The 14,073-nt window shown below is 23.6% G+C and overlaps 4 protein-coding genes across 4 annotated transcripts; all 4 read left to right on the top strand.

Annotated features, from left to right (window-relative positions):
- Positions 1-7,048: 7,048 nt before the first annotated feature.
- SRAE_1000354600 (NADH:ubiquinone oxidoreductase, ESSS subunit family-containing protein) lies at positions 7,049-7,717 on the top strand (the record flags this gene model as incomplete). The annotated part of the gene is made up of 3 exons (XM_024650748.1): positions 7,049-7,297; positions 7,364-7,503; positions 7,555-7,717. The coding sequence occupies 3 exons, from the start codon at positions 7,049-7,051 to the stop codon at positions 7,715-7,717; spliced, it is 552 nt and encodes a 183-aa protein (XP_024504494.1).
- A 299-nt stretch (positions 7,718-8,016) lies between these two features.
- Positions 8,017-8,741, top strand: SRAE_1000354500 (GOLD domain-containing protein; the record flags this gene model as incomplete). Its single annotated transcript, XM_024650747.1, has 2 exons — positions 8,017-8,335; positions 8,380-8,741. The coding sequence occupies 2 exons, from the start codon at positions 8,017-8,019 to the stop codon at positions 8,739-8,741; spliced, it is 681 nt and encodes a 226-aa protein (XP_024504493.1).
- A 394-nt stretch (positions 8,742-9,135) lies between these two features.
- Positions 9,136-10,770, top strand: SRAE_1000354400 (T-complex protein 1 subunit beta; the record flags this gene model as incomplete). The annotated part of the gene is made up of 3 exons (XM_024650746.1): positions 9,136-9,267; positions 9,316-10,021; positions 10,082-10,770. 3 exons carry the CDS (start codon positions 9,136-9,138, stop codon positions 10,768-10,770), a joined length of 1,527 nt encoding a protein of 508 aa, XP_024504492.1.
- Positions 10,771-11,289: 519 nt separating this feature from the next.
- Positions 11,290-13,511, top strand: SRAE_1000354300 (Protein LTV1 homolog; the record flags this gene model as incomplete). The annotated part of the gene is made up of 3 exons (XM_024650745.1): positions 11,290-11,568; positions 11,611-11,820; positions 12,234-13,511. 3 exons carry the CDS (start codon positions 11,290-11,292, stop codon positions 13,509-13,511), a joined length of 1,767 nt encoding a protein of 588 aa, XP_024504491.1.
- Between the last annotated feature and the right edge of the window lie 562 nt (positions 13,512-14,073).

Raw genomic sequence — 14,073 nt, 5'->3', positions numbered from 1 at the left:
TTGAGCTTTGCTTTTAATATACTTGAATTTGATTGATATTATTATTATTATTATTATATTTTATTATTATTATTATTACTTACTAACTCATTTTTACCTTATTTGGCAACGATTACCATCATAAGGATTGCAAGAAATCTAGACAAAGATGTATGTGTTTATATATATATATATCTTTAAGAAAAATCACATTTATCAAATATCCTGAATGTTAGAAAACTTTTTAATTAATCATTGCATTACAGCGGCACCATCAGTACAAAAAACCAAACTCAGATCACATCTTTAATCTTTTATCTTTTTATCCTATCTATCAATTTTATCTATTATTAAATAAAAATGACTTTAAGTAACATGAAAAAGAAAATTTAAAAAGGTTTCATGTTACAAAAACAAAATAATGTTTTTTTTTTTCAAAAATAAATCATTTGGCTTGAAGAAACCCTACAAAGAATCATGGACTGCTTCTTATATTATTTTCACAATATTGATCCTTTTCTTTATTATAATTATCTTTAAATAAATAAATATATTAAATATAAAAGTAAAATTAAATTTGGTTGAAAATATTTTTTTATCTTTAAAATGTAAAAAAAAAGTTTCTAATGGGAAAAGACAAAATTATTTAAAAAATTCATCATTAAAACAAAAATATATCAGTTGAAAAGAAAGTTTAGTTTTTTAAAATAAAATTTTTTTAACAAAATACAGCGTTTTTGTAAAACATCGTCGTAAATTCTATTTTTTATTAAAAAAAAATGTAAAAATTAATTTTTTGAACTGAATTTAGACATAAATAAAATTTTCAACGGAATATAATTTGTTTTGAGACAAAAATGCAATAAGAATTAAAAATTATAATAAATGTTTTTAATTATCTATAAAGTGATTATAAATTTTCATTAAATTTTGACTATCAGTTTTTGAGATAATTTAGAAAAACGTCGATAACTTTCATTAAATAAAAATTATTAATGTTTGTGTTTCAACAGAACATAAAGATAACGTTGAAGCTTTTAATATTAATGATTCAAGAGAGTATTTTATTGAAAAATAAAAAAAATTTTAAAAACCAAAAAAACTTTAACACTTTTTAAGGAATAACTTATTCTACACAGAAAATATAAAAAAAAGTATATTTTTAAAATTTATTTTTATTCTTTTAAAAAATGTATTTACTAGTATAAATATAAGTTAAGAATGATAAAATGTGTTTAATTTTGTTCAAAAGTATCTCTTATTTAAAGTGTTCACTTATTATTTAATTATATCATCTTTTAAAAATATTATATTTAAACAAAAAAATTCAACTTATTAATTATAAATGTTTATAAAACTTATGAAATATTAATAAAAAAATAAAAATGATAAAAAAAAGTAGAAAATAAATTTTTTCAATAGATTAGCAAAAATTTTAATAGAAAAAATGACAAAAATATGGGTAATTTTTTTCCAAATATATAAAAATATTTTTTTTTACAATACAGCTTATTTATTATTGAGTAAATAAATTATACTTTTTTTTAATGATAAATAATTTAATTCTTTCTCGTAAAACCTTATTTAAGTATTTTAAATATTTAATCTATTGTTACAAATTTTTTTTCTAAAAAAATAAAAGTAAAAGCATACAAAAATATTCTACTTTTAAAAAATAAAATAATACAAATATATCATTTATATTATGTAAAAAAAATAAATAAATAAAACTATTATTTTCATAATAATAATCTTAGTTATTTATTTTCAATGTGTTATGTTTAATTAATTTTCATAATTTTAATGTATTTTTTAACAATTTGTTATAATAATTCATAGAATATAAAAAAGAAAAGTTTTATATTTTGATAATTAATAACATAAAAATGTTTTATTATATTATAATATTTTTAATTATTTTATAAAAAAGAAATAATTTTTGTCCTTTTCTTGATATATATTAGTTTACTATTTTAAAATAAAAAAAATTTATTCAAAATTTTTAAAAGTAATGTTTATATCCTTTGACTCAATTTTTAGAAAAAATATTTTTAACCATTAATAATTTATGGCATACAAGAGCTATCATTTTATCATAATCAATGGCATTATTTTGAATTAAATAGTTCAAAATGCAAAAATTATTGAAATAAGTTATTTCACTGTAAAATTTATATCTATCTTTTTTCATTTATATTTTATATACACTTAATTTTTTAAATTGGGTAATATAGGTAAAATTAAACAATATTAAGAAAAAGTATATATATAATGTTGGGGAATAGAAAACAAAAAATACTTAAAATAAAATTTTCTTTTTAAAGTGAGAGATAAATAACAGTTTAAAATTATTTTTAAACACATAACTTATTCAAACTTGGTAAAGCAAACAATTTTCTTTAAGTAAATTTGAACAATTAAAACATAAAAAATAAGATAAAAAATGCAAATTTTTATTGATAAATATTTTAATGAGTAAAAATACAAATAAAATTATTTCAAGAATGTCAGTAACTTTTTTTAGTTATTTGATTTGTATATTTAAACGTCTTTTACATATAACATGCTAAATTATGATTAACTTAATTTTATGTTTGTAACAATTATAAAATTTATATTCTTTTTTTTTTAAATCAATAATATTAAACATTATTAATAATTAATAATATATTGTAAAAAATATTAAAATAAAGTTTTTTTTTTTAAATTCATTTATTATTTTTTTTAACAAATATATTTAAATAGAAAATAAATTTTACCAGTTTTTTTTATAAAAATTTATATTTTTGTAGTTATAATTTGAATAATTGTATATATTTGTAATTGAACATTGAAGAAATAATAAGAAAAATTTTTTTTTATTTTTAAAAAACTTTCAAAAAAAGTTAAATATTTTTGTTTTACTCATTTGCCAGAAAAAAAAATTTTTTTTTCTATTATAACAATAATAGTTTATTATAATGCTTTAAAATTCACCCTTTATTTCTTATCATTATTAAAAAAATTTATTTAAACTTTTTGTTTTATAATTAAAAAATCTTTCTATTAACTTACACAATTGGTAAATTTTATTGTTTATTTTTATTTTAATTATAAATTTTTATCTTTTATTCATTTTTCGACTTAAATTTGGAATCATTGACGTACTAGAAATTTTTTAACTAAAAAACAACTAAAGAAAAATAATTAATTCAAAAAAAACTTTTTTTTTAATTTGAATATGCCACTGTAGTCATTCGATAGCCCTTGAAACGGGATGAATTTCGAATATAATCAACAATATTCGAAAATTGAAACTTCAGGAGTTATAAGGATTCAAAGTTGAGGGGCGAAATTGTGGAATATTTTTTTTAAATCTCGATTTCTATGATAATACTGTAAATTTCAAAAATAACTATTTTTTTCTAGATCATTTTTTTACGAGAAATTCATTGAGCTTATTCACATCTTTATAGGACTTCTAAAAATGAAGTTATGATAAGAAATATGTTTAAAAAAAAGTTTTAAGAATCTATTGATAACTCAAGTTAATGAAGTCACAGGTTCATGAAATTTGATGCGCTGTGCTTCATTCGTGATTTTAGGTATACTCTACGTTGAAAAGTTTTTTAAATATTCAACCGTTCTTGAGATATGAACCTTGGTACTTTTTCGCGCGTAATCTATTGTCACCGTTTTTTTATATCTCTAAAGTGGTTAAAGATATAAAAAAATTTTGAAGGAAGACCCCATATGAAAAGTTATTAGAAGGCGATTGTAGAAATCTGATTGCATTTATCTTGATTTTGAAGCGAGATATGAACAAAGGCGGAAATTTTTCTAAAATATTCATTGTTCCCGACTTTTCAGTATTTCAGCAAATAATTATCCTATGAAGATGGGACTAGTTTCATTTGATTTATATTTAAAAGTAGGTCTAGATTAATAATTTTCATAGCTATAACTTTATTATTTTCAGAGATATAAAACTTGGCTGAAAATTTTCTAGATTTCTGATTTTACCTCTAAAAATGTTAACAAAAAAAAACAATTTTTTTTAGAATTTTAATATGCCACTATAGTCATTCGATAGCTCTTAAGACGAGATGAATTTTGAATATAATCAACAATATTCGAAAATTGAAACTTCAGGAGTTATAAGGATTCAAAGTTGAGGGGCGAAATTGTGGAATATTTTTTTTAAATCTCGATTTCTATGATAATACTGTAAATTTCAAAAATAAATATTTTATTCTTGATCAATTTTTTACGAGAAATTCATTAAGCCTATTTTCATCTTTATAGGACTTCTAAAAATGAAGTTATGATAAGAAATATGTTCAAAAAAAAGTTTTAAGAAATTGGTGATAACTCAAGTTAATGAGGTCACAGGTCCATGAAATTTGATGCGCTGGGCTTCTTTCGTAATTTAAGGTGTACCCTACGTTGAAAAGATTTTTAAATTTTCAACCGTTCTTGAAATATTAAGCTTGGTATTTTTTCGCGCGTAATCCATTGTAATCATTTTTTTATATCTCGAAAATGGTTAAAGGTATAAAAATATTTTGAAAGCAGACCCCATATGAAAAGTCATTAGAAGACGATTGTAGAAATCTGTTTGCATTTATCTTGATTTTGAAGCGAGATATGAAAAAAGGCGGAAATTTTTCTAAAATATTCATTGTTCCCAACTTTTCAATATTTTAGCAAATACTTATCCTATGAAGATGGGACTAGCTTCATTCGATTTCTATTCAAAAGTAGATCTAGAATATTAATTTTTAGAGCTATAACATTATTTTTTTCAGAGATATAAAAATTGGCTGAAAATTTTCTAGATTTCCGATTTTACCTCCAAAAATAAGAACAAAGAAAAGCAACTTTTTTTTGGAATTTAAATATGCAACTATAGTCATTCGATAGCCCTTGAAACGGGATGAATTTCGAATATAATCAACAATATTCGAAAATTGAAACTTCAGGAGTTATAAGGATTCAAAGTTGAGGGGCGAAATTGTGGAATATTTTTTTTAAATCTCGATTTCTATGATAATACTGTAAATTTCAAAAATAACTATTTTTTTCTAGATCATTTTTTTACGAGAAATTCATTGAGCTTATTCACATCTTTATAGGACTTCTAAAAATGAAGTTATGATAAGAAATATGTTTAAAAAAAAGTTTTAAGAATCTATTGATAACTCAAGTTAATGAAGTCACAGGTTCATGAAATTTGATGCGCTGTGCTTCATTCGTGATTTTAGGTATACTCTACGTTGAAAAGTTTTTTAAATATTCAACCGTTCTTGAGATATGAACCTTGGTACTTTTTCGCGCGTAATCTATTGTCACCGTTTTTTTATATCTCTAAAGTGGTTAAAGATATAAAAAAATTTTGAAGGAAGACCCCATATGAAAAGTTATTAGAAGACGATTGTAGAAATCTGATTGCATTTATCTTGATTTTGAAGCGAGATATGAACAAAGGCGGAAATTTTTCTAAAATATTCATTGTTCCCGACTTTTCAGTATTTCAGCAAATAATTATCCTATGAAGATGGGACTAGTTTCATTTGATTTATATTTAAAAGTAGGTCTAGATTAATAATTTTCATAGCTATAACTTTATTATTTTCAGAGATATAAAACTTGGCTGAAAATTTTCTAGATTTCTGATTTTACCTCTAAAAATGTTAACAAAAAAAAACAATTTTTTTTAGAATTTTAATATGCCACTATAGTCATTCGATAGCTCTTAAGACGAGATGAATTTTGAATATAATCAACAATATTCGAAAATTGAAACTTCAGGAGTTATAAGGATTCAAAGTTGAGGGGCGAAATTGTGGAATATTTTTTTTAAATCTCGATTTCTATGATAATACTGTAAATTTCAAAAATAAATATTTTATTCTTGATCAATTTTTTACGAGAAATTCATTAAGCCTATTTTCATCTTTATAGGACTTCTAAAAATGAAGTTATGATAAGAAATATGTTTAAAAAAAAGTTTTAAGAATCTATTGATAACTCAAGTTAATGAAGTCACAGGTTCATGAACTTTGATGCGCTGTGCTTCATTCGTGATTTAAGGTGTACCCTACGTTGAAAAGATTTTTATATTTTCAACCGTTCTTGAAATATTATGTTTGGTATTTTTTCGCGCGTAATCCATTGTAATCATTTTTTATATCTCGAAAGTGGTTAAAGGTATAAAAATATTTTGAAGGAAGACCACATATGAAAAGTCATTAGAAGACGATTGTAGAAATCTGTTTGCATTTATCTTGATTTTGAAGCGAGATATGAAAAAAGGCGGAAATTTTTCTAAAATATTCATTGTTCCCGACTTTTCAATATCTCAGCAAATACTTATCCTATGAAAGTGGGACTAGTTTCGTTCGATTTCTATTCAAAAGTAGGTCTAGAATATTAATTTTTATAGCTATAACTTTATTTTTTTCAGAGATACAAAAATTGGCTGAAAATTTTCTAGATTTCCGACTTTACCTCTAAAAATGTGAACAAAGAAAAACAACTTTTTTTGGAAATTAAATATGAAACTAAAGTCATTCAATTGCTCGGCTGAAATGGAATGAATTTTAAATATAATTAACAATGGCTTCATTTTAGAGTCACATTTGTATTAGAAATTTTATTTTTTTATCTATATGACAATTTTTGTTATTTTTGTAAAAAATATTTTTTAAAACTTTTTTTTTACTTTTTATCAACTATCAAATGCTCTATTTTCTATATATTTAATTAAATTTTAAAACTTTTGAATTACTTTAATCATTTTAATAATTAACTATCAGGAAAAATGAATCCTATATTTTTTTTAAAAAAATTGCAAATTATATATATTATTAAATTAACTTGAAACTATCGGAATAATTCTATAAAGTATTATATAGAAATATGTCTAAATTTCTTTTTATCTATCATCTTTCGTTTCAATGTTACATTTACTTTATGTTGGAGTATCGTCACTTGTAGATGCTAATTTTTTATTATTTACCAAAATTACTTTTTTTATCTTAATTTTTTTAATTAAAATATATAAATTTTTAAAATAATTTTTTAGATTATGTTAAGGTGTACTCTTGACAGAAGAAATTTACTATTAAAAAATGAAATTTTGATTTTGCGTAATTTAGCAAGTCATGGACATACTGAGAATGATACTAATGTTGTTAGAAAACCTGCTAATTATAAACCTGGTTCAGATTCGTATGCCTATGAAAATCCCTGGCCAAAATTAAATGGTGGTCGTTTAGACTGGTTGTTTGGCGATGGATGGAGAAGACCACTTGCTAAAGATCAAGGTGGTAAAATGGTTTGTTTTCAGTATTATCAATATTTAAATTAACTAATTTTTTTGTTTAATTTCTATATACTTTAGAGAAAGGAATGGATATGGTTTGAACAAAATCCTAGGGATGAACATAAAGATTGGTTTAAGTTTCATTCTCTTTCATTTGCATTGTTTACTGTTGCGGTAACATGGTTTACTTGTTTTGTTATATGGGTAAAACCAGATTGGTGAGTAAATTTTATTTTTTTAATAATATATAATTATAATAAAAATTTTAGGCCAAGTGGCAAAGAATGGGCATTACGTGAGGCTCATTTAGAAATGGCTAGACGTGAAAAGGCAGGATTACCATATATAAGCAAGGATTTTGTTAATCCAGAAAGAGTTGCAGCATCTCTTCCATCAGATGAGGAATTACGTGATTTTGAAATTCTTATTTAGGCTAATAGTTTTTTTATACATAAATCATATAAAAAATAGTTTGTTTTTATTTTTTTTTTAAATATATAATCTATTAACTTTTATGGAAAGTTATAGTTTTATTTTAATAGATAATTGTTATCTATATAAAAGACAATATGAATGTTACTCGATCAATACATTTTTATAATGGTCCCGATAATATTAAAATATAAAGCATAAAGGTCTTTACAAAAGTTTTGTATACGTGTTAAGATTATATTTAGTAGTTATTGAAATAAATATTTGATACAAAAATATCAAATATTTTTACCATCGTAATGAAAATTATTTGTTACTTTTTTACTATTCTTATTTTTAATTTTGTTCTTTTGTCAAGAAGTATCACTATAACAAATATTATTAATGGCATCGAACATAAAATTGGTACAAATTTAGGATTTGAAGTTTCTTCTTCATCAAATATGAATTGTTTTTATGAAACAATAGAAAGTGGTAATATTTTATCTGTATCATTAAATGTTGTTAATATGGAATCAACAAACATTCAATTTAGAGTAACTTCACCGTCTGCAAGTTTTAGTGAATGGTACAAAGGTATACAATATGCTATATATGATGGTATTGCTGAAGAATCTGGTAATTATATATTTTATTATTATAATAAAAAAATAAATATTTAGGTGATTATGAAATTTGTACTTTAGCATATGTTGGAACAAAACCAGTTACATTAGCTTTAACTATTGTTTCATACTCTTCTGCAAAAATGAATCAAGAAAATGTACTAAAACAGCCATCAGATCCATCAGAGATTTTATCGGAACGAATAAATACTATTAGTGGAAAAATATTTCAAATATATGCTCATACAAGATTATCTAATTTAATGACAAAAAAAGATGAAAAAGTTCAAGAATCTAATTTAAATTATCTTAACACTTCTACTGTTATTCAAACATGTTTTATCATTTTCTGTTCTATGACTCAAGTATATGCAATTAAAAAGTTGTTTGAAACAAATTCAAGAAAAGTCCGAATATAACAAATAATTAATTTTATATTAACAATAATTTTCCTTTATAAAGAAATAAATATTTATTATAAATTAAATATTCATTTAGTATACATAAAATAAAATATATATTATGTCATTTTATTCTATTTAACTGGATACTTCTAGAAGTATCCACAAGAGTTAATCTCAAAGAGTCACTTTACCACTTTCTTTATAGAAGTATTAACTTTTTACTTATTTTCATTGTCTATAATATAATACCACTAGGTTTGCATTTTTAACTATTTCTCCCCTCTTTTTTTCAACATATATCGTATTATTTTTACTCTTTATAATTGTTTAATTTATTTTATTACTCTTTATAATTGTTTAATTTATTTTAAAAATTTTGTTTTTTTTTAGATATTAAATTTTTTCAAAAATGGTTGTTGCTATGAATGTTTTGAAACAAACGGCTGAAGAAGAACGTGGTGAAAATGCTCGTATGGCAAATTTTGTTGGTGCTATTGCTATTGGTGATCTCGTTAAAAGCACTCTCGGACCAAAGGGAATGGTATGTTTTATATTTGTTTAATTAATATTAATATATATAAATATATAGGATAAAATTCTCACTAGTGGTCAAAATATCTATCAACAAATCACAGTTACAAATGATGGTGCAACAATTTTAAAATCAATTGGTGTTGATAATCCGGCAGCTAAAGTTCTAGTAAATGTTTCAATGACACAAGACAGTGAGGTTGGTGATGGAACAACTTCTGTAACAGTTTTAGCTGCTGAATTATTAAAAGAAGCTGAAAAATTGATTGGTCAGAAAATTCATCCACAAACAATTATTAATGGTTTTAGAAAAGCTTCTATCAAAGCTCAAAAAGTTTTAGCTGATTCTGCTATTCAAACTAAAGATATGCGTGAAGATTTACTAAAAATTGCCAGAACAACACTTGGTTCCAAAATAGTAGCTCAACATAAAGAATTCTTTTCAAATTTAGCTGTTGATGTTGTAATGAGAATGGAAGGAAGTTCTAATCTTGAGAGTATACAATATATAAAGAAGCTCGGTGGTTCTATGGAAGACTCTTATCTTGATGATGGATTTTTGCTTGAAAAAACTGTTGGATATAATCAACCTAGGCGTATGGAAAATTGTAATATTCTCCTAGCAAATACTCCTATGGATAATGATAAAGTAAAAGTTTTTGGTACCCGTGTACATGTTGATTCTGTTGCTAAAGTTGCTGATCTTGAGAAAGCTGAGAAAGAAAAAATGAAAGATAAAGTTGAGAAAATATTAAAACATGGATGTAATGTTTTTATTAATAGGCAACTTATATACAATTATCCAGAAGAATTATTTGCAGAAGCTGGTATTATGTCTATTGAACATGCTGATTTTGAAGGATGCGAAAGATTAGCACTTGTCTTAAATTGTGATATTGTTTCAACATTTGACACTCCAGAAAATGTTAGAATGGGAAAATGCGATTTAATTGAAGAAGTTACAATTGGAGAAGATACTCTTCTTCGTTTTTCAGGTGTTCCAGGAAAAAAAGCTTGCTCAGTTGTACTTCGCGGAGCAACAAAACAAATTCTTGATGAGGCTGAACGCTCACTTCATGATGCCTTTTGTGTGTTAACAACTCATGTTAAAAATTCAAAAACAATTGCTGGTGCAGGTGCTTCTGAAGTTATGATGTCAAATGCTATTTTGGAAGAAGCTTTAAAAACAGCAGGAAAAGAAGGTCTTGCTATTGAAGCATTTGGACGTGCACTTCTTCAACTTCCAACAATTATTTGTGATAATGCTGGTTTAGATTCAGCCGATCTCGTATCTCAACTTCGTGCTGCTCATGCAACTGGAAAGAAAAATATGGGAATTGATATTGAAAATGGAAGAATTGCTGATATTCTTGAACTTGGTGTAATTGAATCATTAAGTGTTAAAATGAATGTTGTAACTGCAGCTACTGAAGCAGCTGAACAGATTCTTCGTGTTGATGATATTCTTAAGTGCACCCCACGACCAAGAGCACCAGATAATCGTCCCTGTTAAAAGCATCTTTTTTTAAATAATTAATCACGTGGGGATACATTTTTTTTTTGTTATAACAAAAGGAAGAGTTGTTTTTAAAAAAAAACTTGTTTTCTTACAAAGTTGCATTGGTGCTTATTTTTATTTAAGAATAATTACTTTATTAATAAATATATGCTTAAGCTTTTTTTTTAATAAAATTTAACCAACTAATATAAAAGACAAAAAAAATTACTTTTTAATTTTTTTATTGATATAAAAGAAACAGTGATAGTTATAAAGTAATGATATGGTTAATTATTATGATTAAAGATTTAGAAACAAAAAAAAATAGGTAGAGAATGTTGTTTATAACAATTAAATTGACACATTACTACACCAGTATATATTCTATACAAAAAGAAGGGTGGTTATTGTAAGGTCATTCCTTCTTATATATATAAATTAATTTTATTGAATATACCATCATAATATCATCATTCAAATTACGAGATTAAATATTTTCATTAGAAGTATATAAAATTTATATATGCTCTTAAAATGAGATATTCTATACTGTTCATACTTTTTTTATTTTCTATTATTATATTTATAAATTGTAAAAGTTTGAAACGTGTATGGTGTAGAGTTGAAGAAAGTTGTGACTTAGATATTTTGCATCCATCAACAATACCAGAAGATGTTTCTGAAGATAATATTATATTAGCAAAGAAATTTAATAAAAAATTTAATGACTTTTTAAAGACTGGTGAAATATTATTACCAGATGTTCACGAATCTCTTTTAACATTTGACAAATTTATACTTAAGAATGCATTTGTGAGTCACTCTTCTTCACCCTTATTTTTACATCACCTTCAGACACATTCATCAAAGTATGATGTTGAATATAGAAAACTGGGAAAAAAAGTTTTTCAACAATTTCTTAAACAAGGATTTTTAAATGAAAAGATAAATATAATTATTGACGAGATTTCAAATGTTTTCATGAAATCAAATTTTAAAGCAACCGACGCACATAATGTTATCATGATGGTAGTCAAAAATTTATGTGATTGTAAAGTTATTCCAGTTTAATATTTAATAAAATAATTTACTTTATTTTTTTTTATAATTATAATGATGTCGTTTCTATTTAAAAATAGAATTTTGATGAATAATTTTAGCACATAAACTATTTGCCAAAATTAATTGCAATTTTTTTTATTTGTTTGGTAAAGAAGAATAACAAACTAGTTGATAGAAAAAAATTCATGTGAAAAATAAATGACTGATCTTTGAGACGACATATTTAAAATTATTTTGTTGAATTATTTCTTTTATCACGATTGTTTATTAAAGAAGCAATTTTTTGGTAATATGTATCTTAAAAGAAAAATATTTTATAATTATTTACTCTCAATACATAACTGATAAAAAAATTTAAATTGTAAAATGGTATGTTTTTTTTATATAATAGAAAATAATTTTTTTAAATTTTTAAGGGAAATAAAAAACCATTTATTGATAGAAAAGAAGCATTGAAATTTTCTATTGTTCAAAGATCTGTTCGTGATCCTTTAATTAATAACGCTGATTTGGGAGAAAATGTTTTTAAAGCTGTTGGAAGTAAACAAGTTCCTGTTGAAGAGATGGAGGAAAGAATAAAATATGGTATTTATTATGATGATGATTATAATTATTTACAACATTTAAAATCTCGTGATGAAGTTGTTGGTGATGATGTAGAAACAGAAGTTATACTTGCACCAAATGCCTTGAAAAAGAAAGATGTCATAACACTTTCTAGTTCACTTTTTGAAACTAAAGGATTGGAGTTTAAAAAGGAAGAAGTTGAAAATGAATTAATTATAGAAAAATTAGATGATGATGTAATGGCAGCTTTAGATGAAAGATATGATTTTAACAATCCTGAAAATCAATTAGATGACGATGAATTTCAAGAAATTCTTAAATATGGTCCTCTTGATAATAATACTCCTAGTTTAGAAGAAAATCTTAGTGAAAATGATTGTTTTTCTGTGATAAGTGATGATAAATATGATAGTGATAGGTGGGATGATACAAAAACACGTTTTACAAATTATTCTATGTCATCTGCAGTTATAAAAAGAGAAAATGGACTTTCTACTTTGGATGAAAAATTTGAAACTTTTTATTCTGAATATGACGATGACAAAATTGCTGAAATACCATCTATGGATTCATCTGATGTTGCTGGATTTTTGGAAACTGATGATAGACAATTTAAAGAATTGATGGAAGATGTTGAATTTAAAATGCCTTCATTGCCAAAACAAAAAATAAGTGAAAAAGAACGTGAAATGGCTCATAGAACTATAATTGGAGATGATGAACTTGTTGATTATACAAAAATAAAAGTTGAACCATCAAAATATAAAAAACAACAATGGGATGTAGAAAGTATAACATCAACATATTCAAATATTTATAATCATCCTAGGCCAATATCAGAAGTTACAAGAAAACGTTTACGAAAAACGACAGAGTCAACAATTGTAGAGAATGATGAAATGGATGTAGATGATAATGAAAGCATAATGTCAGGTGTTTCCACATTATCTGTAAGACCTAAAGGTGAAACACCTGAAGAACGAAAATTAAGAAAACAAGCAGTTAAAGAACAACAACGTATTAGGAGACAAGAAAAGAAAGCTAACAAATTAGCTTTTAAAGATGAAAAGAAATTAATTGATTCACGTAATTCTGTTATTCAATTAAAAGCTAGAAAAATTCATTAATATTTTGAATTATTTTTTTTATACATTATTAAAAGAGTATTGTTTAGTATACCATTGTTGCTATTGTGTAATTTTTATGATTTATTGTTAGAATTGTTAATAAAAAAACATTTTATATAATATGAGTTTATATGATTAAGTTTATCTATACAAAAAAATAAATAAATTATGTTAATGTATATTTATAAATATTTTTATTTTATAATACATTATTTTTAAAAATAATTGTGAACTTTGTGTTTTCAACATTTAAAATGATGATCGATTTAATGATGTACGGTCAATATATATTTTTATTCATCAGTCAACATAATATTGGATCAACTTCCACGTTACCCGAGTTTGACAGGATATATGTTAATACAAATATATCTATACAATAATTTAAAAGTCATATCTTTTTCTTTCAAACTATTCATTATTATGTTTTAATATAAATTTTTTAAAACTATTTATCTTTATAACTTACTGTCAATAATTTCATTAATTAGTAAATTGCAATAAATATAAATTGTCTTATCATTAACTATTATTATTATTAAACAATTACTATATCTTTAAA

The sequence above is a fragment of the Strongyloides ratti genome (assembly GCF_001040885.1).
Source record: "Strongyloides ratti genome assembly S_ratti_ED321, chromosome : 1".
Taxonomy (NCBI): Eukaryota; Metazoa; Nematoda; class Chromadorea; order Rhabditida; family Strongyloididae; genus Strongyloides; species Strongyloides ratti.
Note: the sequence above shows the minus strand (reverse complement) of the source record. Positions and strands in the feature narration are given on the sequence as shown.